A 23,992-nucleotide genomic window follows, 5' to 3' on the forward strand; every position below is an offset into this window, starting at 1 on the left:
TCCGAAGATACAGAAAATTATATTCGTTTCAAATTGCTTTTTCGGTATTTTAACTCGGTGGATTTGTAGGTTCCCCCTAGTAATCCTTTGGACTACGTTTTTGAAAAATCGTAGAGGGTGCTGTGAAGGTACAATGTTTGTGCACATTTTTTAAGAAAAATACAAATCCCATTCTTTAAAATGGCATTAATAAGATTCCTTAATTATTATAAACAAATTAGCTGTGAATTAAAAAAAAACATATGGCTAACTTTGTCCCAAATGAACCCAGGCTAAATTTTTTATTTAAAAATTCGTGTTAAAATACTATCTTTTTGAATATCTAAAAAGATTGTTTCTACGGACAACATTTTTAAAGTTATTCTAAATGTTTATAAACTACAAAATTTCACAAATTTGGCATTAGGATTTTTGACTATATTAATTTTTTTTATCATTTTCTAATACATTTTGATACCACTACTCTTCTACTTTCGTTTGGAATACTCAAAATTGCCCTATCTTTATTATTTTCTCTTATCTTATTGCAAAATAAAGGTCTCTGGGATAAACAAATAGATTAACTCTTAAATTAATTAATGGATCGGTCTCAAATTTTAAGGGTTTGTTAAGTACGCCAATACCCAACTTTGGGTGAAACACTAAAGCTCTAAGGTAGTTTTAGTAAAAGTTATTAATAAATAACGATTTTCACTTATTTTGCAGTTTGCGTAGCAACAAATTAACTTTTAACCTTTCAAAAATCGGCATTTTGAAGGTTTTCTAATGTTCCAAAAAACTGAATTTTGTAATTTTTTGCACTAAATTGTTAATAATTAAAAAACGGACCCGAACAGGTAGGTTTTCTTCCTATAGGTCTACAATAACTAAAAACGTGGTCAGCTACCTGGATATTTGAGTGTCCCTAGAAAATCCTTATTACTCTGGATTATATCAGCCAATAGATTAAGAGCAATACAGAAGGCCATCGAACTAGCTATGTCAGGAGTATCTCTAGTCCAGTCGGGTTAGACGAATAACAGGCCTAACCTTGCATTAGGAGCTGCCCCAAATTTTATTTTTCTAATCTTTAGGGAGGGTCAATATTAGTATAAATTTAAAATCTCGACTGAATTCCACCGTTGCGTTAGGCGCCATCTTGATTTTAAACGAGAACCGTTTTTGCTCAATATCTCCGCCATTTTCAATTTTTTGACAAAAAGTGTAGAAACTGAAATTGTTGAAAATGCGATTTTCTATAATTTCATTAATTATAATTTTTTTCGTGCGGTCGATATTTTCCGAGTTATGAGGGGAAAATAGTGAGAGTTGGAGCATCATTATTGAATTATTGAATTATCCCGTTCATTATTAGTTTTACAACAAATATGTATCTATACAAAAATGAAGATAATTAAATTCTACACAATTTTGACCTCCTTCATTTTTTTGCTAAAATTAATATTTAAGGTAGTACGTATGCGGAAATGGCGCGAGCGTAAGACCGGATTGATTTTATAGCAATTGTTTTTGTTCAATGTCTACGCCATTTTCAACTAAAATTGTTCAAAATAAAATTTCCTACAATTTCTTTTTAACAATTATTTTCATGCGGTTGATATTTTCCGAGTTACATGGGAAAATAGTAAAAAGTGGTGGGGGAAGCATAATTATTGAATTGAATTTTGTTTCCAAGCTGCCCCAAATTTTATAATTCTATCCTTTAGCAGAGATCAATAGTAGTGTAAATTTAAAATCTCGACTGAATTCCGCGGTTGCATTAGCCGCCATATTGATTTTAAATGAGAACTGTTGTTGCTTAATATCTCCGCCATTTTCAACCTAAATGGTGGGAAAGAAAATTGTTGGAAATGCAATTTCCTACAATTTCTTTGGCACAATTTTTTTATACGATCAATATTCTCCGAGTTAAGGGGGAAAATATTGGAAGCGGAGGGGAAGCATAATTATTGAATTGTCTCATTTATTATTAACTTTACGACATAATTGTACATAAACAAAAATAAAGAGAATTATATTTTATACAATTTTTGAAACTTCCAATGAAACATCAACCAAACTAAGTATGTAAAAGACATAAAAAGACATTATATGCATTAAGTTCACTTAATTTTATTAACTAGCGGGTTATATATTATATAAAAGACATAAAAAGACATTATATGCATTAAGTTTACTTAATTTTATTAACTAGCGGGTTTGATTGGTTGAATTTGTCTGTCAATATTTTAAGTTTTATGTCAGCTAATATATCTTGATGTTTCAACAATTTTTTTTTTAAATTTTGGACCCTGTTGGGGGGAATTTTCCCATTTCCCCCCTTGTAGACCCGCCACTGGTTCTCTCGAAAAATTGTAGTAAATCGTAATTGCAACAATTTCAGTTCTTACACTTTTTGTCGGAAAGTTGAAAATGGCGGAGATATTGAACAAAAACAATTGCTACAAAATCAATCAGGTCTTACGCTCGCACCTTTACCACATACGTACTACCTTAAATATTGATTTTATCAAAAAAATGTACGTTATCAAAATTGTACAAAATTTAATTCTCTTCATTTTTGTATAGGTATATATTTGTTGTAAAACTAATAATAAACGAGATAATTCAATAATTATGCTACAACTGTCACTATTTTCCCCTCATTACTCGGAAAATATCGACCGCACGAAAAAAATTATAAAAAATGAAATTATAGAAAATTGTATTTTCAACAATTTCAGTTTCTAAACTTTTTGTCAAAAAATTGAAAATGGCGGAGATATTGAGCAAAAACGGTTCTCGTTTAAAATCAAGATGGCGGCTAACGCAACGGCGGAATTCAGTCGAGATTTTAAATTTATACTAATATTGACCCTCCCTAAAGATTAAAAAAATAAAATTTGGGCAGCTCCTAATGCAAGGTCAAATGCTATCCCGACTGGGCTACTCTGAGAGCACATAATATACGAAATGAGGAGGTGCCAAGCAGGACGATGGTGGAAGGTGTAATTGGAAGAATTGCGAAAATGAAATTGACCTGGGTAGGACGCGTGGCACGGCAAAACAACGACAGGTGGACGAGATACACTGTACATTGGAGACCACGAGAGCACAGTCGTAGTAGAGGAAGGAGGAAGACCACAAGAACGATGGCTAGACGACATCAAAGTAAAAGTGGGGAGAAACTGGCACCAAATAGCAGGGCCGCCGAGAGGGATGAGTGGGCCCCGGTAAAAAGTGAAGGACGGACCCATGGCAAAAAGTGAAGAGCGAAAAGGACTGTTTAATTTTTATCGAAATCAAATTATTAATAATAAATAATAAGAAACATTTCAAATATAAATTTTATTGAATTTTGATTATATTATTTATAATAGTGAAAATATTTATATTACAGGTGCTTTTCGAGTTTTCTGATTGGCAAAAATGTCTCTAATTTTTGAAAAATCGCATGTTTTTGTCAAATCATTCTAATTCACAAAGTTGATAGGCAGCTAACCGATCCTGTTTCATTGTAGCTATCATTACCTCATAGAATTTTTTATGCGAAAAAGAAATCTAAAGGATCTTTCTGCTTCTGTGACTGTCACCAGTAATGTGCAGAATATTCTTAACGCAATAACGATTCAAATTTGAGATGTTTAATTTTATTAAGCAAATATATTGGAGAAAGTTGAGATTCACCAATATTATCCTTGTATCTCGCTCTCAAATGAAAAATTTCATCTATCAATTCTTAGTCCTGTCGCCAGGGGGGGTACAACGGCCTTCTTAATTCAGATGGACTTACCCAAGTTTTTTTTATGTATTTTGGCCCGTAGAACACGAATTTTTTGGGTAACAGTTGATCCGAATGTCGATAAGATTGTTATAAACAAAGAAGTTGAGGAGTTACATAACAGCGATTTCTTGCAAAACAAAACATTTTTTTGTATTTTTTGGGTCATTCTAACCAAAAAATGTTTCTACAAGTTTTTTCGTAGGATGCATAGTTTTCGAGATAAACGCGGTTAAACTTTCAAAAAATCGAAAAATTGCAATTTTTGAACCCGAATAACTTTTGAATAAGAAATAAAATAGCAATTATGCTTACCGCCTTTAAAAGTTTGAGTCAAATTATATCTGTTTTAAATATTTGCATTGCTAAAAATTTATTTTTTGATTGTTAAAAAAAGCTATAGTATTTCCCGTGCCTAATACATGCGTTTTAATGCATGCTACGTAGAAATAGCCTCACTTGCACTTTTACCTCTTCTACCTACTCGTTCGATTTTAAATGAGAAATCATTAAAAACATCACTCAAGCACTAGGTGTTTATAGCTTTTTTTAACAATAAAATAATACATTTTTAGCAATACAAATAATTAAAATCGATATAACTTGACTTGAACTTTTAAATGCAGTAAGCAGAATTGCTATTTTATTTTTTAATCAAAAGTTATTCGGGTTCAAAAATTGCAATTTTTCGATTTTTTGAAAGTTCAACCGCGTTTATCTCGAAACCTATGCATCCTACGAAAAAATTTGTAGGAACATTTTTTGGTTAGAATGGCCCCAAAAATACAAAAAAATGTTTTGTTTTGCCAGAAATCGCTGTTATGTGATTCCTCAACTTCTTGGTTTATAACAATCTTCTCGACATCCGGATCAACTGTTACCCAAAAAATTCGTGTTCTACAGGTCAAAATACATAAAAAAAAAACTTGGGTAAGTCCATCTGAATACAGGAGGCCGTTGTACCCCCCCTGGCGACAGGACTATCTTCACTGATGTCTTTTTTTATAAAACTTGCGCAATATACATATCTATATCAATTTTTCTTCTTAATATTTTCGTCATCATCATCGATCTCGGAATATCCATAAAATGTTAAATAGCGAATGAATTTTATTTTCCGCATTAAATCTTCTGGTTAAGTTGCTTATTATATATGACAATAGTAAATATTTCCCAACGAAATATTGCGTCGGGCTCAAAATTATTAGTCGCATAACTACTAGGCCCAGGCAAATCATCAAAAAATCTCACAAGCTTTGTTCGCGGTTTTTCGTTATTAATTTAATGTAGAATAGAATAGAATAGAAATATGCTTTATTGTCACTGAAAATTATACAATTTTATGGACAAAGCTTAACATAGAGTCAGAGTCATGTAAATTCTGGATTTATTCCATAACTGCTGGTAACTAATTTAGATCCTTCAAAATAGATTCTTCTCTTTTTTGTAAATCTTCTAGAAGCCCCGATATATTTTTAATCTCCATATCCATACAATAGTTTTATCTGACTGCACTTTAGTATTTGACTCCTGTGATTTATTGCTGTTAAAATTTTAAACAAAATCGATTAAAGGTCATAATATTAAATATAGCCGAATATTAATTAAACGCATCATGGGCACAAAGTGAAGAGCAAAAAAACGGGAAAAATTACGTCTTTGGTCTGGTCGACGCCGGGCCCCGGTAAAATTTACCGGCTGTACCGCCCTCTCGGCGGCCCTGCTAAATAGCACAACACAGAGAAGATTGGAGAACTTATGGTCCAGGAGTGAATGCTAATAGGCTGAAGAAGATGATACTAAAATTTTACTTAAAAACATTTTGATCTCGATAATAAATTAAAAATAAAAGTATATAGTAAAAAACAAGAAACTAACATTTAGCTATGTTCAATATTAAGTGTCTTGGATATTGAAGTGTTAAAAACTGTTAATTTGGAGGAAATTTCTACAACTGATTAATTTATTTAAGTGAAACGCACAAACAATCAGTGCCCCTATCAAACTACTACCTAAAACTGTCTGGATGAAGATGACTCATAGCTTCGTAACTATATTTAGCTAACTGATGAAGAGTTTCAGCCATAGTTTTTCCTGTCTGCTGAACCATCCCATAAAAGATACCATCTTTATCTTGTAATAGTACGTGAGGGTGGTCAAACTCCTTCAAAGTTCCAGCGTCCATTACTAGCACCTTATCTGAATCCATTACAGTATTCAGTCTGTGAGCTATAGTTAGAACCGTGCATTCTGCGAATTTGGTTCTTATGGTTTGCTGGATCAGAGCATCTGTTTGTGGGTCGACGTTAGCAGTGGCTTCGTCGAGGACTAAAAGTTTGTTCTTTCTGAGGATGGCTCTTGCTAGACAGACAAGCTGGCGTTGGCCTACGCTGAAGTTGGTGCCACCTTCGGACATTTTGGAGTTGAGACCGGCTACCAAGTTTTCGACGGCTTCTTTTAGTTCTACTTCTTCTAAAACGCTCCAAAGTTCAGCATCTAAAACATATTTTTAGTTAAAACAAGCTGAAAATGCGAGCATTATCATAACGAAAACTTTATTTATTTACGTATTTTAATTCATAATATGGAAAATTGCTATTATGAAAAGTAGTTTAGAATTAATAATTATGTTTTAATGTGCAATTATATCATTTTAATTTAAATTTTATGAACTATAAGGGCAGTTCACTCTTGATCGAAATTCATATTTTTTATATACCTCGTATAAAATTAATAAAATTTTACATATGATGGTTACATCATAAATCTTAGAACATGAAGAGCTTTGTATGAAGAGTAACTTTTCTTCGTCAAATTAAAAATAAAAGAGTTATAAATGAAAATGTTGCTGGCATCCATAATTTGAGAAAAATCTTCAAATATTTTTTTCCATTAGAAAGATGTAATTGCACATATCAGACCATAATTGTTTATACCAAACAATATTCTTTCATATACTGTCGGTTCGCTAAACTCAGACACAACTGGTTAGTGATTTTAGTCAATAATTTTGCCAATTTGCCAAAAAAATCATTACTAATTAGTTAATAATTACTAAATAATTAGTAATTTTGTCAATTTTGGCAAAATTCGCAAAAACAAAAAAATTACCTACTAAAATCACTAGCCAGTTGTGTCGAGTTTAGCGAACCGACTATATTTTAATTTCATAGCAAATTGAACAGTCCATTTATCATAAAGGGGAGGCCGCATACTCGTATAAACCTTTTTGAAGCTGTTAATAAATTATTGCTTTTAAAATATACTCAAATTGTATTTTTGAACATCTTATTTATTTTATATAATAATTAAATTCACTATCAGATGTCATTAATGTTTTATTAATACTTAATTTAAAATTTAGTTTGACATTCACGAAGTGTCAAACTCAAATGTAAATAACCTATTATGCTTTGATTAACAAATCGAGATTAAAAAACTAGCCTACTTAATAGCAACGATTTCAGCTGGACGTGTATAGTCCATGTGGTGAGACCGCTCCCGTCTGAAAAAAATTTCTGATTCGGTTTCTTTGTGGATTCCTATTCAAAAATGTCCCCTTTAAACAAATCTGAAGGGTGCCGGGCGGAATTTTTGGGCAGAAATTGTTTAAACAATTTTTTTAAACAAATACACAAGATCATGTTTTTTTACTCTGGAACATATATTTTTAGATTTTTTGGATCAATCTAAACAAGAAAGGTATCTTGTAATTTTTCTCAGAAATTGATACTTTTGGAGTTATAGGTGATTTAAAATCTGAAAAATGCGAAAATACGCATTTTCGAGGCTTAAAAACTTATATTTAAATTAGCATTTTTGAGGTGGCCAAATACTTAGATTGAAGACTGAACATTCAGCTTTAAGTTTCTGAAGAGTAATCGCGTCTAACTTTAATTTATATCGTTGTTTTTTAATTGTTAAATATGCGTGTTTATCCGATTTTTTTGCCGGTGCGGCGCGCTCCATTTCAAAAATCTCCTATTTTCACCCGAAAAATATTTTTTCTAGATTACTTGGGACATTCTAAATAAAATAAGTTTCTTGAAATTTTTCTAAAAAGGTTAATAGTTTTTAAGTTATAAGCGATTGAAAATTCGAAAAATGACAAAAAACGCATTTTTGGATTTTAAATCGCTTATAACTTTAAAACTATTAATAGGTCTGGATCCCGCGTATGAAAAAAAAGTTGATTAATAGCAAGCTGAAAATTTGATAATAGCTTAAGGGTGTCTAGTCGAATAAACTTTGATATGTGTGAACACTGGAACAGGGGTAGTTTTAATTGTGGAACAGGTTAAAAATTTGGAACGGTCACAGCACGAAAACGGCACATTTATTTTGTCCGACAGAACAGACTTAAACTCTCCGAACAGAGATTAAACTCTCATGAAAAAATCAGACTGCTATTTATTACCTGTCATAATTCCTGTCATTTGACATATTCTACATGTTCCACTCATTAAAACGCCCATTTGGTGATAAATAGCAGTCTGATTTTTGCATGAGAGTTTAATCTCTGTTCGAAGAGTTTAAGTCTGTTCTGTCGGACAAAATAAATGTGCCGTTTTCGTGCTGTGACCGCTCCAAATTTTTAACCTGTTCCACAATTAAAACTACCCCTGTTCCAGTGTTCACACATATCAAAGTTTATTCGACTAGACACCCTTAAGCTATTATCAAATTTTCAGCTTGCTATTAATCAACTTTTTTTTCATACGCGGGATCCAGACCTATAACTTTTAAGAAAAATGTCAAGAATCTTATTTTATTTAGATTGTCCCAAAGAATCTAGAAAAAATATTTTTCGGAGGAAAATTGGAGATTTTTGAAACGGAGCGCGCCGCACCGGAAAAAAATCGGATAAACACGCATATTTAACAATTAAAAAACAACGGTATAAATTAAAGTTAGACGCGATAACTCTTCAGAATCTGGAGGCTGAATATTTAGTCTTCAATTTAAGTATCCGGCAACCTCAAAAATACTAATTTGAATATGAGTTTTTAAGTCTCGAAAATGCGTATTTTCGCATTTTTCAGATTTTAAATCGCCTATAACTCGAAAACTATCAATTTTTGAGAAAATTTGCAAGACACCTTTCTTGTTCAGAATCACCGACAAAACTCAAATATATATGTTTCGGAGCAAAATAACGTGATCTTTTGTATTTGTTTAAAAAAATTGTTTAAACAATTTCTGCCCAAAAATTCCGCCCGGCACCCTTCAGATTTGTTTAAAGGGGACATTTTTGAATAGGAATCCACAAAGAAACCGAATCAGAAATTTTTCCAGACGGGAGCGGTCTCACCACATGGACTAGTAGTGTGTCGGAAGAAAATAACCCGATTGTGACGTCACATTTTACACTTTGGGATCGATTATCTCGAAGACGGTTAGAAATATCGAAATGCCGTCTTCAGATTTGGATTCATAAGAAAAAACTACATAAGAATCCATCGATAAATCTGATCTGAGTATTGCAGGAGCGGCAACACAATAACACACAGACTTTTGCGAATTTATAAACGAAATGTTTTCGTTGAAACGCAGATATACATTGTTAAATTATAAATAATTGTTAAGTAGAAGATGTTGTTTGCTGAGATTTCGTAAGAAAGTGGAGAAAACGACTGTTTATTGATGAATAAATTGAAGATTTTTCGGATTTCGATACAGTGTGAATACGTTTATAGCAGAAGAAAGTAACGCTAAAAGTTAAATAGATTATACAGGGTGTTTCATTAATAATTGTCCATATAGTAACTGGAGAAACCTTAGCACAAAATAAGAAGAATTAACCTAAAACACTTAAATAAAATGTGTTTCCTTACTGAGTTACAGGGTGTTTTATTTAAAAACTTAAAAATTATTTTTGCTCAGCATTTTAAAACTATACGACGTATCCTTTTCATACTTGGCAGAAAGTGCGACTACTATACACCCTACTAAATTGTGATAAACAAACGTTTATGGCTATTACCAGAGGCGTACGACTGGGGATAGTGAATGGTTAACCCTTCTTAAATTGTACGCCACTGGAGGAATTACTATTTTAGTGCCATTCTTAGATTCTCCAATACTTTCTACGTAAATAATATACTCCTCATTGGTAACGATAAAGTCATTAGTTTTCGAGATATTTGAAGTTAAATATGAAACGGCAGAGTTATTTTGATTAATTTATGATATGATTCGTATGATTAAAATTTAAAAATTATTTGCACCCAGTACTTTAAAACTATTTGGCGTATCCTTATCATACTTCACAGAAATTGTAGGTACTGCACACCCTACTAAATTAAGATAAATAAACGTTTCTAGCTACTACCAGAGGCGTACGACAGGGGATAGTGACTTGTTGACCCCTCCCAAATCCTACGCCACTGACGAAATTGCTATTTTAGTGTAATTTTATGATTTTCCAATACTTTTTATGTAAATAATATACGCTTCCTTCGTAACGATAAAATGATTATTTTTCGAGATATTTGAAATTAAAAATGAAGCGACACAATACATTAATCAAAATAACCGTGTCGTTTCATTTTTAACTTCAAAGATCTCGAAAACTAATGACTTTATCGTTACGAATAAAGAGTATATTATTTTCATAGAAAGTATTGGAGAATCCAAAAATTGAACTAAAATAGTAACTCCGCCAGTGGCGTAGAATTTGGAAAGGGCCAACCATTCACTTTCCCCCGTCGTACGCCTCTGGTAATAGCCATAAACGTTTGTTTAACATAAATTACTAGTTTGTACAGTACCTATACCTCCTGCCAAGTATGAAAAGGGTACGTCGAACAGTTTTAAAATGCTGAGCAAAAATAGTTTTTAAATTTTTAGATAAAACACCCTGTAACTCAGTAAGGAATCACATTTTATTTAAGTGTTTTAGGTTAAATCTTCGTATTTTGTGATAAGGTTTCTCCAGTTACTCTATGGACAATTATTAATGAAACACCCTGTATAGTACATACTTAGTACATACAAACGCAGCGCCGGATAAAGGGGCGGGCGAGCCAGGCGACCGCCCGGGGCGCCGAATTTTGAGGGATGCTGATATAAAAATAAAATATTTTTTACATTATTTTTTTATAACTTTGAGCATTATTCCTAAAACATGATTGAATAATAATTTTAATAATAAGAAAACTATAATCAGAATCAATAACTCAAAAAAAGAATAACACAAAAACAAAAAATTTCTGGTCAAATGTAATGCAACCTTAGGGTAAGCACAGAACAAGTAAGTCGCGGTGGAGCTGTATGTGTCGGTCGCGGTCGATGTCGACATCCATGTAAAACAAACACATTGTAATGAATGTAAGCGAACAGAGCAGGTAAGTCGCGATGGAGGTTTAGCGCGATGCCATCCAGGAGGTTTACATCGATGCTTTTGAAACTAAAATGAGTTTGTTTTACATGGATGTCTACTGCGCGGCCTACAAGGATGATCTGAGATGATACTTTTTATATAATCCCTTTTTTGTATTCAGTTTATTTTTGAATTTCTAAAGTAATTAAATTCAGTAAAGTTTTGAAACATGAAGGAGGATCTTTTTATTTACAGCCAATTGATAGTGGTTCTAGCTCGACTGACAGCGCAGGTGACCTCCTTGCTATGTGCTGTCGACATCGACCGCGACTTAACTAGTAGCATCTACCGCGACCTACACCTCCACCGCGACTTACTTGTTCTGTGCTTACCCTAAGAATTTTTACGATCTAAAAAGTTTGTTCAGTTTTTAAAAGAACATTTTTGTCACGTACCTATCACTTATGGTAACAATGTAATACATACATACTTAAAAAAAATGACAAAGATCAAATTTATGGATAGTCAGCGATATTATAATACTGGCGCTTGTAGGTATATTATGTCATAGATGTTAATACGCCTCAATGGTTAAAGTTAACCCATTTTCTACCAGAATATCAATAAATATATTATTTCATAAATATAACTGCAGATGACAATGGAATGAATCTAAATAAACATAAAAATATGTTTTTATTAACTTTTTTTTATAAACATAAGAAAAAAACGCTGTAACCATATGGTCACACAGGGAGCTTACATATATATATATATATATATATATATATATATATATATATATATATATATATATATATATACATTATGTATTTACTACTGTGTATGAAAAATGTCAAATCACTAAATATAAAGTCCAAAATTACATTTTTTACAATGTGTACGTATCACAGATGAACACCTTCTCCAGCGCGCCTGCGTCTATTACCGTTATAGAATGGAACAACAATATGATCAATTTTGTCATAATGAGATTCTCGGACACTCTATTCGTTGACAGAATATCTTTGCTTACTGCAGGCTTACCAGGATGACTAGGTGGAACTCTATATTTCCGCATTTTCCGCAACTTTCCTTTGAGAACTTATATAAAGTACCCACACGTTATGGAGGCACAAATGTAAAAGCCAAGTAAAAAGAGGCAAATACCACCTTTTACTTCTAATGCCAATTCTGTATCGTGCTACATCTCCATCCATTCTATCCTTGCCACCCATAAATGTAGTATATTTTGCAATAATCAAAGGCCTTTGTACTTGAATAATTTTCTTCTGTTGCTTAGAGTGCCTCTTGTCTAAACTTTGAGGACGTATGCTGTGACAATGTAACTGGAAAATTCTTGAACGCATCATATTTTTTTGTTTCTTGTAAAATATGTTCAAACATATCTTTGTCAAAAATAGTTCGAAGAGTTGTAATGCACTCATGTTTTAAAATTCATAACTTTCAGATTCATTCCGTTTTTAAATTTTTTATTATGTATCAAATCTCACTGTATTCATTGCGTGATCTCAGTTTTTTTTTAGAAATTCTACTGTTTTTATTTTTTTCCTTATTGTTCTTTTGTCTCTATTTCATTCACAGAGGCTTCCTCTCCTTGTTCCATATTTTATTACGATTTTTTCGAATTTCAACTGACACTAATAATTGACTGTAAGACAAATTGCCAAATAAACCACCACCATCTTCGTCGACGGAATCTTCCTCCCTGCTTTCATGAACATCTAGAGGACAAATAAACACCGTTATTCCACCATTTTCTATATTTTTGTCGTCATATCACATAGTCAGTGCTTTCTCTAATGTAAAACAAGATATAAAAGGAAAAACAGTAAACCTATCATTTATCACATATTATACCTATGTGACCGTATGGTCACAAACAAATATTAGCAGCTCTGCTACATTTTGTACAATACTTTTGTAAAAGATTGTATAAATATGTCTTAAAGAAATTCCTCTAGATTCTATTTTTCCAAAAATATTTTTAGTACCTTCAAAAATAAGATTAAAAAATATTACGTACTGCAGGTGAACGTCATTTTGATCCTTTCTCGTTGTAACACCACCAAATAATAACTATAACACGACCTTGCCAGCGAATAGATTAGGTACTGAGTATGTTATTCGTTAAGTAGAAGTCTCTAAGCTGCGTGGTCGTGTAACTAGTTGCATATATCGCTGTATGTGTTAAATGTTGTATATTTAAGAAGGGCCATTTAGTGTGACCATACGGTTACTCTAGCAAGAAACGGGTTAAATAATTCTGTCTTTCTGTTCTGTAAACTTCCGTTAACAAGACTGGCGTGTCACCGTGGGTGTGTAATAATTAAAGTAAAATAAAACAAAGATTTGTTGGATATTGAAAATTTGTGGTATTGTGGTATTAATTAGGTATTTTTTTACGTTATATAAATTTCCGTAAGTAGGTATCGACGTAAAAAGTATATAAAATTTATGGTAGGAAACATAATATTAAATTGCACATTGTCAGAAGGTAAACAGAATTTTGAACATTTGAAGTGATTTTTTAAAATTATTATTCTCATCCGTGTTAGTAAATAAATTTACCTATTCTTTCATTTAAAAGTGATTTATTTCTTCTTCTGACAATTTTTTCTGCCAATAAACTGGGTATGAACGAATTAGAAATGACAAGTTCTTTTTCATATGAATATTTTTTTCCTCTGATTCTGGCCTTGGTTTAGAACTAGAACCTTTAGACACGTAATTGTATAACATATAACTAACTCAGGTGTAATGTGAAGTGTGTGTTGAGTAAGTGTCTTGTTACTTTGCAAAGTCGACGTCATTGTCTTTGCAAAGAGACACTAATTGTATCCGAACGTCTGCGGTCCCTCCGGTGAGTACCGATCCCACAAGGACAGAAACTATTTTCATTTATTAATTTATAATAAATGAAAAAATTCCCTGTGATCCAAAATCCCAATGACCCTGGTGGGATTCGAACTCACTACCATTCGGAACTTTCGATCCAAAGGTTAGGCGCTCTTACCACTGAGCCACAGAGGGGGTAACATGTGAATATATTATAGAAACTTATTTCGAATACTTTGTAAGGTTAAGATGTTTTATTTTTTGCATAAAAACGGCGCGTTGCATGAAAAAAGGAAAGATAAATAATTTTTGTATCACAAATTGAACGAAGAATTCCAAAATGATATTTTATTTGAAATATCTCAGTGGCGTACTTTTTTATTCTTTAAAAATTTCAGACCATTACCCGTATTCGCCCCAAACCGTAGATATAAAATTCTTCATTTTATGTCAAAAAAAGCGCAATAATTCTCTTAAAACCCATAAAATTTCATTTACATATCTCAACCGGTTTTAGAGCACTAAATAAATCGTCAGTTTGTAAGAAAAATTTCAACAGCCTGTATCCCGGAAACGAAGTATTTGCGGACTTACGTTTATAGAAACTGTCATTATTTTTTCATGTAGCCCTTAAACTTTGTCGCACTTATTTAGAAATACCCTGCATAGTACTAATATAAAGATTTAAGCAGTTTTCACTGTATTCTATTATCCATTTTGATAGCTACTTTTTTATTCTTGTAGACTACTCTTATTAATATTCGCAGAATTTCGATGTCTTCCATTGCTTTCCATAGTTTGGTTCTGAGTATCGAATCATAGTCCTACTCATTATATGAGATAAATAAAAAGTTAATGAATGATTTTAATTGAATTTAGATTTAGATGATTGTAAGGCCAAGGATATGACAGTGGCTCTAACATGAATGGATAAAATAAAGGTGTACAAGCTCGTGTTTGCAAAGACTATCGTCCTGCTTTTTTTATGCCATATGGATGCCACTTCCTCAATTTAGTCATTGGGGATGCAGCTATATCTTGCGCACAATCAACATCTTTTTTGGTATTGTACAACATTATTAACATTTTTTTCTGCTTGTTGACAATGTGCATTTATCTTTTAACTAGTTCCTTCGTCGTTTGAACTTCATTATGCTATGTCATATGTTGGATCAGTTATAAATAATAACTATTGTACTATTTTTTAAATAAACATATTTTCACATAGTTCCTTATAGTGAAATTTTAATTTTCTTGCCGTTCCTTCTATTTTTTTATATTTGCCGTAAATTTGTAGGTATATTCTTGCATGAAAGGGCGCCAAATTTTATTTTGCCCGGGGCGCTCAAAACCCTAGAACCGGCCCTGTACGAAGGAATTAACAAAGGCAATAAAAAAATTAAACAAGAGGAGAAGCAGAGAAACGATCACAGCATAGGCTAGTCGTAGCAGAATGTATAGTTTGAGCAGGAAAGAAGAACGAACTAAAGTGAAGAGAAATGTCAACAAGAAACAAACGAAGAGTTAAAAAAATAAGAAAGTGAAGAAATCTAAAAGAAAACTGAAAAATATTAAAAAGAACAATAACCCAGAAGGCGGAAGAAATATGCGGAGTAAGAAAATTTAATAAACATTTTAAGACGCCAGAATGGTGGAGTGAAGAAATCAAAACATTAATACAAGAAAAGGCGAACCGGCAGAAGAATGCTTAGAGGAAGACAAAGTAGTAGAAAGTTTTCCGGATATAACAGAGAGGAAATGGACGGAGCTATAAATAGAGTCAAAACAGGAAAAACATTTGGGGGGAAGGATAACTGTCTCTATTGCCGAGACAGAAGATGATCTCCAAAGATTAACACACATCTTCAATACAACAGCCAAGAAATAAATACAATATGATAATATAATATGACAACATCTAAATACCCACTACGATGTAAAATCGAAATTGATGGGAAAATAATAAAGCAGGAAGCAAGGTTTAGATATCTGGGAATAGATATAACTAGTTAACGAGATGTTGAAGAAGAAATACGACAACAAAGCTTAAAATCAAGTAAAGCGGCGGGATCTCTTAATGACACAATCTGGAAGAACAAACACCTAAGATAAGACACAAAAGCAAGAATCTATAAAGCAGCAATTAGACCTATATTGACATACACGGCGGAGACAAGACCTGACACATCTCATCTAAAACTAGACGACTACTAGTATAAACAACAGAGATGAAAATATTTCGACGAATATCAGGGAAAAGTCTGTTAGATAGGGAGCGAAGCGAAAACATAAGAAAAGTATGCAATGTAGAAGACATAAATGGATGGGTGACAAAACGGCAATAGGAGTGGAATGAACACATTGGTGGAATGGCAGAGGATAGGATAGTACGAATAGCACGAGATAAGTCACCAAATGGACGAAGAAGTATTGGCAGACCAAGAAAAAGATTTAAGGAGGACCAAACAATTTAGGAGGCTAATATTCAAGAAGAAACAGGCTTTAAAGCCTACATACAAGAAGGAAGAAGAAGAAGAACAAGAAGAAGAAGAATAAGGTAAGGAGTGGCATGGATAATTTGCAAAGAAGCTTGGAAGAATCAAAAGATGCCTGAGGAATGGGAAAATAATTTTTGAGAAAAATGTGCGAGAAAATAAAATGGGGCAGGATAAGAAATGAAGATATCAGACAAAATGACAAAGCAGAAACCTATTACTGAGTACATTAAACAGAAGTAAAGGCATCCTTGTAAATGGAGAAAGAGTAAACAATATTAGATATGCCGACGACCCATGGTGATAGCAGATAGTTTAGAGGGTCTTCAGAGGCTAATGGACACAATCAACGAGTACAGTCAACAGTACGGACTAAATATTAATAGGTACCCAAAAAACGAAACAAATGATTATCAGCAGGGAGAATATAAACGGGGCTAATCTATACATTACGTACTACTTACCTGAAAATTCATCAAATGGATCTAAATTCTTCCTCATAGTTCCCGAAAACAGAACAGGCTCTTGTGGGATAATAGAGATCTTAGTTCTCAAATCATGTAATCCAATCTGTGAAATGTTAACTTCATCTATCAAAATATCGCCGATAGTTTCAGTTAATTGGAAGAGAGCATTAATAAGTGAAGATTTCCCTGCACCTGTCCTTCCGACGATACCGATTTTTTCTTTTGGTTTCACCACGAAGCTCAAATCCTTCAAAACGAAGGGATCCTGTGGGAAGTACTTTAGGTAAAGGTCCCTAAATTCCAACTTGCCCTTCTCTGGCCAAGAAGGTTTTGGTTTCTTGTCAGGCTGAGATTCCAACGCGCCTTCTTTTTCTATATCATTGTACTGGAGTACTCTTTCTACGGATGTCATTTGGTTCTCCAATTCGGTGGACTGCCTCATTCCCCATTGGAACATTCCAGTCAGTCCAATAGCTTGGGTAATAGCTAAGCCAACGTTTCCTCCGAATTTTTCTAAAAATATTTATTATTAGTATCCAATAATTAAAAAATATACCTAAGTTTTCAATATAAATGTACAAGGTGTTTGGTAAAGAATGGGCCATAGCTTAACCTCAGGTTCCTGAGGGTAAAATAGGCCGATTTAAGCTAACTTACCTTAGTACGAAGTTTATAATAACCGAGATACAGGGGTCAAAGTTAAATTTTTTTTTTATTTATTATTGAATATTCTCTGACAGGTATGATATAACAACATGAAATTTGGTATGTGGGGGCTTTTTGGGTCGAGAAAACTAAATTTCCTACCAAAAATTATGTATTACCCAGAGGGCGTCACATACGCCTTTCAGCACTCATTTATTACGTTCAATTTTTTTTATTCCTCACTCTGTATAATTTTGACATTAAAATTTTTATTCTCCTATTAGTTTTACTTAAAAAAAAGGTATACTTCTTTCATCTCCCTAAACTTAACTGTTTTCGAGATAAACGCATTTTAAATCTGAGATACACCATCATTTTTAGCATAATTTGTAGTTACACCCGAAAAATAACTTAAAACCATAAAATTATCCAAAAATATATCGCAAATTTCTTTAAATGGAATTTGCAATGCAATGACATACATTTGAGAACTGGCACAATTATTATGGTTTTAAGTTAATTTTCGGGTGGAACTACAATGATATTATGCTAAAAATGATGGTGTATCGCAGATTTAAAATGCGTTTATTTCGAAAACGGTTGAGTTTAGGGAGATGAAAGATGTATACCTTTTTTAAGTAAAACTAATAGGAGAATAAAAATTTTAATGTCAAAATTATAAAGAGTGAGGGATAAAAAAAATTGAACGTAATAAATGAGTGCTAAAAGGCGTATGTGGCGGCCTCTGGGCAATACATAATTTTTGGTAGGGAATTTAGTTTTCTCGACCTAAAAAACACCCACATACCAAATTTCATGTTGTTATCTCATATCTGTCAGGAAATATTCAATAATAAATAAAAAAAAGTTTAACTTTGATACCTTGTATCTCGGTTATTATAAACTTTGTACTAAGATAAGTTAGCTTAAATCGGCCTATTTTAACCTCAGGAACCTGAGGTTAAGCTATGGCCCATTCTTTACCAAACACCCTGTATAAAAAGCATAATGTAGGTGTAAAAAATATAAATGTAAAAAAAGAAAAATCAAGTGCATTTAATGTAAGCAGATATATGTGTTTTATTGATTACAGTAAAGCAATCGACTGTATCAGATGGGACAAAATGTGGGAAATACCTGGAGAAAAAGGATGCTCCAAAACACCTAGTGTCATAGCTAGTGAACATCTACGTAGAAAACTCAGCAAAAGGGAAGACACATGGAGAACTGTCGGAGATGTTCAGAGTTGGCAAGGATGTAAGGTAGGGCTGCGTGATAAGCCACTTTCTGTTTAAGATATCTGGAGAAGCCATTATGCGCGAACCAATCTCGGAATGGGAAGGGTACATATACATTAGCGGCAGAAGAATCAACAACTTAACACGCAGATAATACAATGATAATACAATGCTTTTCATCGAATCCTTAGAAGAATTGACGGTGCTGTTAGAACAAATAAAACGAGTGAGTTTGGAAACAGGGCTGTCCATAAATAAATCAAAAACAAACATTATGATCATAGATAAAAGAAATAAAAACCAGTCAGCCATTATCAGAATCAATGACATCGAAGTGGTAAATCAATTTTTATATCTAGGCATCCTTATAGCAAATTCCGGAGGATGCACCAAAGAAATAAAAAGAAGGTCAGCCAGGGCCAAGGAGCAATGACAAAACTCAAAAAAGTAGATATGAAAAAGACACAATATCTCCATGGATAAAAAATCTTCTTTTTCTTATATTTGTACATCTTTCGATCTGTTAATTCCGGCGTTGAAGTATTTCTTGAGAGGTAGACTGCCAGCTATCTCTCCAGCTTTTTGGTGGTCTCTCCGGTGGATGCTTGCCAGCTGGTTTTCATTCTAGCGCAATTCTTGGTAGTGTGTGCTCCTCCATTCTTTTCACATGACTGAACCATTCTCTTCGTCGTTACCTACCACATCTTATACATCTTACACGCCATTTTTCCATTGTTCCCTGATGAAGTTGTTTCGTATTCTATCCCTTCTTGTCTTCCCTGCTATCGCTCTTAGTGTCTTCATTTCGGCTGTTCTTAGCATGCTTTTGGTTTTATTGGTATCTTTACTTGATTCAATACCATAGCTCATAACAGGTCTGATACAAGTTTTATAAATTCTAACTTTGCTCTACATTCTCATATATGGGTTATTCCAGACCATCTCTCAAACATCCTGACATGACTGCGGCCTTCTTTATTTATCGTCTTAGGTCTCTTACTGAGTCATGATAACTTGATAGATCTATACCTACCACGAGCTTACATCTAATTGGATCTTTCGCAATGGTAATGCATTTTGTTTGGATAAAAAGATAGGGCTTTTAAAAACAATAGTCTTCTACATTTTTTTTATATCAATCTGAATGCTGGTCTCTACGCTGAAGGAAGTTGATAAACGCACTAAAACGCGTTCTAAATTTTTTGCTGGCGAAGAATGTTGCGAATACCTTGGACTGCAAGAAGAACAAACGAGTCTATTTGATTCTAAACATTGTGAAAATGATCTCGAGAATCTGACAAGGAGCGAGAGTTCGGGGAATATTACCAACAGGGTATGTAGACTACATTACAATAGAGGTCGGAGCTCCACTAAACCTTTGCTTCAGAGTTGCAGAGGATAGAGAAAGATGGAAGGATAGAGACAGTTTAAGAGAAAATATTGAAAATGCAAGGTAGCCTGACGACTAGGAAGTAAAGAATAAAAATAATTGTATATAATCACTTATAGTCCGCTCGCTATAACTTTTCCCATGCGGTACGATTCATTTTCAATAAGTCAAAACATAAATTGAAACGAACGTCGATGTGTATATACTGTATACTGTATACTATATACTACACACATCGCGTACGTTTCACGGTGCCGGTTTTGACTTAATTTGATTGAAAATGAATCGTACCGCATGGGAAAAGTTATAGCGGACGGACTATATATTCAGTTAGACAACATTAGAAAAGACAAAAAACATCTAACTTATAATTAATAAAAAGAGAAGAATTGGTTAGGTACTTCTTACAAAGAACTGCTGAGAGAAAATCGAAACGGATATAATATAGAAATACATACATGAAAAATCACTATACAAATTCTTCTGATAATTTAAATTATTATAAGAATTTTTTTACCAAGTAACAAAAACAAATTTGTTGAATTTGCTAATGTTTTGTATTTTCAGAAAGATTTTCCAAGTGGGAATCGAAGCGCCAAAATACATTTATTTTAAAGTACAATTGTGGCTTATTCCCAATAGCAATAGTAAATTGTAAAAAAGGTTTAGAACAGCAAAAGAAGAATAGCAGGACATCATGGACATACCCAAGGGCACAACTTTCAAGAAGAGAAATGTACTCAAGTGTATCATTTTTCTCTGAATCCAATACATATACGCCATCTATCCCTTTCGGAAGACTCAACTGGTATGGCCAGTAGGAGATTTTACACCTTCAACAAAAAATCAGCACCCTGGTGATTATAGCAGATCTAGGAGCCCGGAGCAACCTGGGTTGCAGAAATGCCGAAGATCAGATCCTCATGGACCTAGTGCGTATGATAGGGGTGATACAGTGGACCCGCATTAGGAGTTCTAAGTGACTAAAGGGCTCAAAAGTGCATGCTGCCCCAAAGTACCATAACCATAACCAACAAAAAAAAAGATACACTCGTTAGTAGGAAGAGTATTATTTATGATTAACATCTATAATTAAGTATACATATTATATACTTACCGTTACCGATAACTAGAAAACTGAATGTAACAAGAGTAACGTAAACCATACACAGTAAGTCCAACCAGTACCCGAAAGCTCTGGACGTTGATATAAAAGCATACCAAGCTGAACTATGCAAATCTTGATGGTTATCAAATTCCTTTTTCAAAATTTCTTCAGCTTGAAAAGCCCTGATTGTTGTTAATCCCAAAAGAGAGGCATTTAAATGGGAAAATACAGGACTTCTGGCTAAAAAATGCATTAAGTTAAAAAAATCTCCGGATAAAAATGATAGTACTTACTGGTTCCTTCAATTCTCTTTATGTTTCTACTAGTTCTTAAGTAAAAAATTCTGAAGAAAAAGAAGATTATTCCAATAGCTACAGTCGGTATCATTAAGAAAGGAGTTACTACTGCTACAACTACTATAATACCCAAAAGAGCTAAACCGATCTGTAGGCAATCTATTAAAGCTGTCGGCAAAAGTTCGTCAATGGATCCCATGTCTTTGGAAAACCGGTTTAATATTCTTCCGGAAGCATTAGTATTGAAGAACCTCATGGTGGCTCTGGTAATGCTGACGAACATATTGTCATGGAGTCTGGTAGAGGCGCGCATACACACAGCAAAGAATGTGAACGATCTGACTAACGTTATAATTACCAACAACACAATTAGACCCGAGTAAATGTATATCGAGGTTTCTCTTGAAAAGTGCCAAAAGTTATTGGTGATGGTCTCATTTGATGAAAGTCCTGTTGATTGTGTTGAGTTTGCGGCACTGTCTTGTTGTTCTAAATTTACCCTAAAACAAATTATGTCTTTTATATGATAGCATAAACACTGTGTTAGCACAAACATTGACTTTATAACATTTATAATAAGCAATATCTCTCTCGGAATGGATTTGAAATGTTTTAGAAGTGTATATCAAGATGGAAAGGTGCATAATGCAGGTAAAGAAATAGAAAGACTGAATATAGATAATATAAATACCTATGTTAGGAATCAGCTACATCCAATGACCTGATTCAGGAAGCCAGTTATCGGAGAGGTCTGAAAATAAAGGACAAAGTAGATGGCAATTGGATAGATTAATATAGACCAAAATCTGCTTTCTCTTAATGGAGAGGAGATAACGTGTGCACATTTTAAAGACCTTAGTGGCTGTTTAAATGTAAATTGTGACTCTGATGAAGAGATAATAACCAAGATCGAAATATTATGTAAGGGTTATGTAAAGCAGTCAAAAATATTAAGGTAAAAAGGAGCGCAGAGATTGGAAGTGATCATTATCTAGTCAAAATGAGCTTTAGAATAATAAAAGACATACAAAATGACAAAAAGAGAAAAATAATAAAAGAAAAAATCAGAAGCTACAAACTGAAAGAAATAGAAGTTAAGAAGAGATACCAGAAATGCCTAGAGGAACATAGGAAAAGAGAAAATAAGTACCAAAATATAGAAGAAAGATGGAAAGATTATAAACATAGTCTATTAGTAGCTGCAAAAGAGAGTTGTGGAGTAACAAGAATAAGTAATAACCCCAAAAAACGCACAGCATGGTGGACAAAAGACTTAGAAAAAATAGTACAAGAAAAGAAACAACTGTGGAAAACATACTTAACAGATAGAAAGCAAGAAAGCCATGACAAGTACAAAGAGAAAAGAACAGAAGTTAAACATATGGTTAAAAATAACAAAGACAGAACATGGGTAGAATTTGGAAATAAATTAACAGAAACATTCGGTGAAAACCAGAAATTATTCTAATAACACACTTAAGAGCATGAGAAAACCAAAACCAAATACATTGAAAAACGTGAAGGATAAGAATGGAAATATACTTACAGAAGAGAATGAGATTATGGAGAGGTGGAGAGAATACTTTAAAGAACGCTTGGAAGTGGAACAAAAAGAAAGAAATAAGATAGAACAAAAGAAAAATCAACGCACCCCACAAGAGCAACAAGAACAGATAGGAAATATAACACAAAAAGAATTAACAAATGCAATCAACAACATCAAGATGGGAAAAGCACATGACGATATAACTGCAGAAATGGTCAAATACATGAATGAAGAAAGACAACTAGAATTACTAAACATCATGAACCAAGCTAAGAGAGAAAAAAAGTGCCACTAGACATAGGAGATAGCTAAGAATGCTCAAACTATAGAGGAATAACACTTGGAAGCACAGTAGGAAAACTTTATGCTAGTATACTAGAAAAGAGGCTACGAGAAAAACTAGAAAACATCTTTGAGGAGAGCCAGGGCCTCGATTTTTGACCCTTCGCTTCGTTATCGAACGTATGCGCTACGTATACTAAACAGATCGTCGGCTTACTGCCAAAACCAACTAACTCCACTTTTTAAAGTTTTGAGAAATCTACGTTTTAAACTTTAATTTGAAATGAAAAATCGTGTAAATTTAAAAATGATTTAATGACTGAAAAATATTAAAGTAAATAACATTATAAACAAAACATTTTGTAAAAAAATTATTAAAATGAAGCAAAAGTTAAAAAAAAGTAAAAAAAACATTTTTTTCCGGCACTTGTCGGGTTTTGGCTGTACAAATTTAGTCAACTTCCAGGTCGCTTTGAACATCACTGTCCTCCATATCAGGCTCAGGTATACTGTCTTCGATGTCGTTCGAGGTCGGTAACGACTTATAGTATTGATGAAATTCATCTGGAATGACTCCTGTTTTGC

At 33.2% G+C, this 23,992-nt stretch overlaps 1 protein-coding gene across 4 annotated transcripts in view; it reads right to left on the reverse strand.

Moving 5' to 3' along the window:
- Window positions 1-3,312: 3,312 nt before the first annotated feature.
- The window catches only part of LOC114326992 (probable multidrug resistance-associated protein lethal(2)03659), a 119,466-nt gene continuing 98,786 nt past the window's right edge, over window positions 3,313-23,992 (reverse strand). For all 4 annotated transcript variants that reach the window (XM_050654866.1, XM_050654865.1, XM_028275486.2 and 1 more), the window contains 4 exons: window positions 21,577-22,079; window positions 21,293-21,523; window positions 16,900-17,415; window positions 3,313-6,256 (listed from right to left, as the gene is read on the reverse strand). In XM_050654866.1, coding sequence (XP_050510823.1) covers window positions 5,769-6,256; window positions 16,900-17,415; window positions 21,293-21,523; window positions 21,577-22,079 — 1,738 coding nt within the window. In that variant the 3' untranslated portion in view covers window positions 3,313-5,768. The remainder of the gene's footprint in view (window positions 6,257-16,899; window positions 17,416-21,292; window positions 21,524-21,576; window positions 22,080-23,992) is intronic.

Source organism: Diabrotica virgifera, chromosome 6 (assembly GCF_917563875.1).
Source record: "Diabrotica virgifera virgifera chromosome 6, PGI_DIABVI_V3a".
NCBI lineage: Eukaryota > Metazoa > Arthropoda > Insecta > Coleoptera > Chrysomelidae > Diabrotica > Diabrotica virgifera.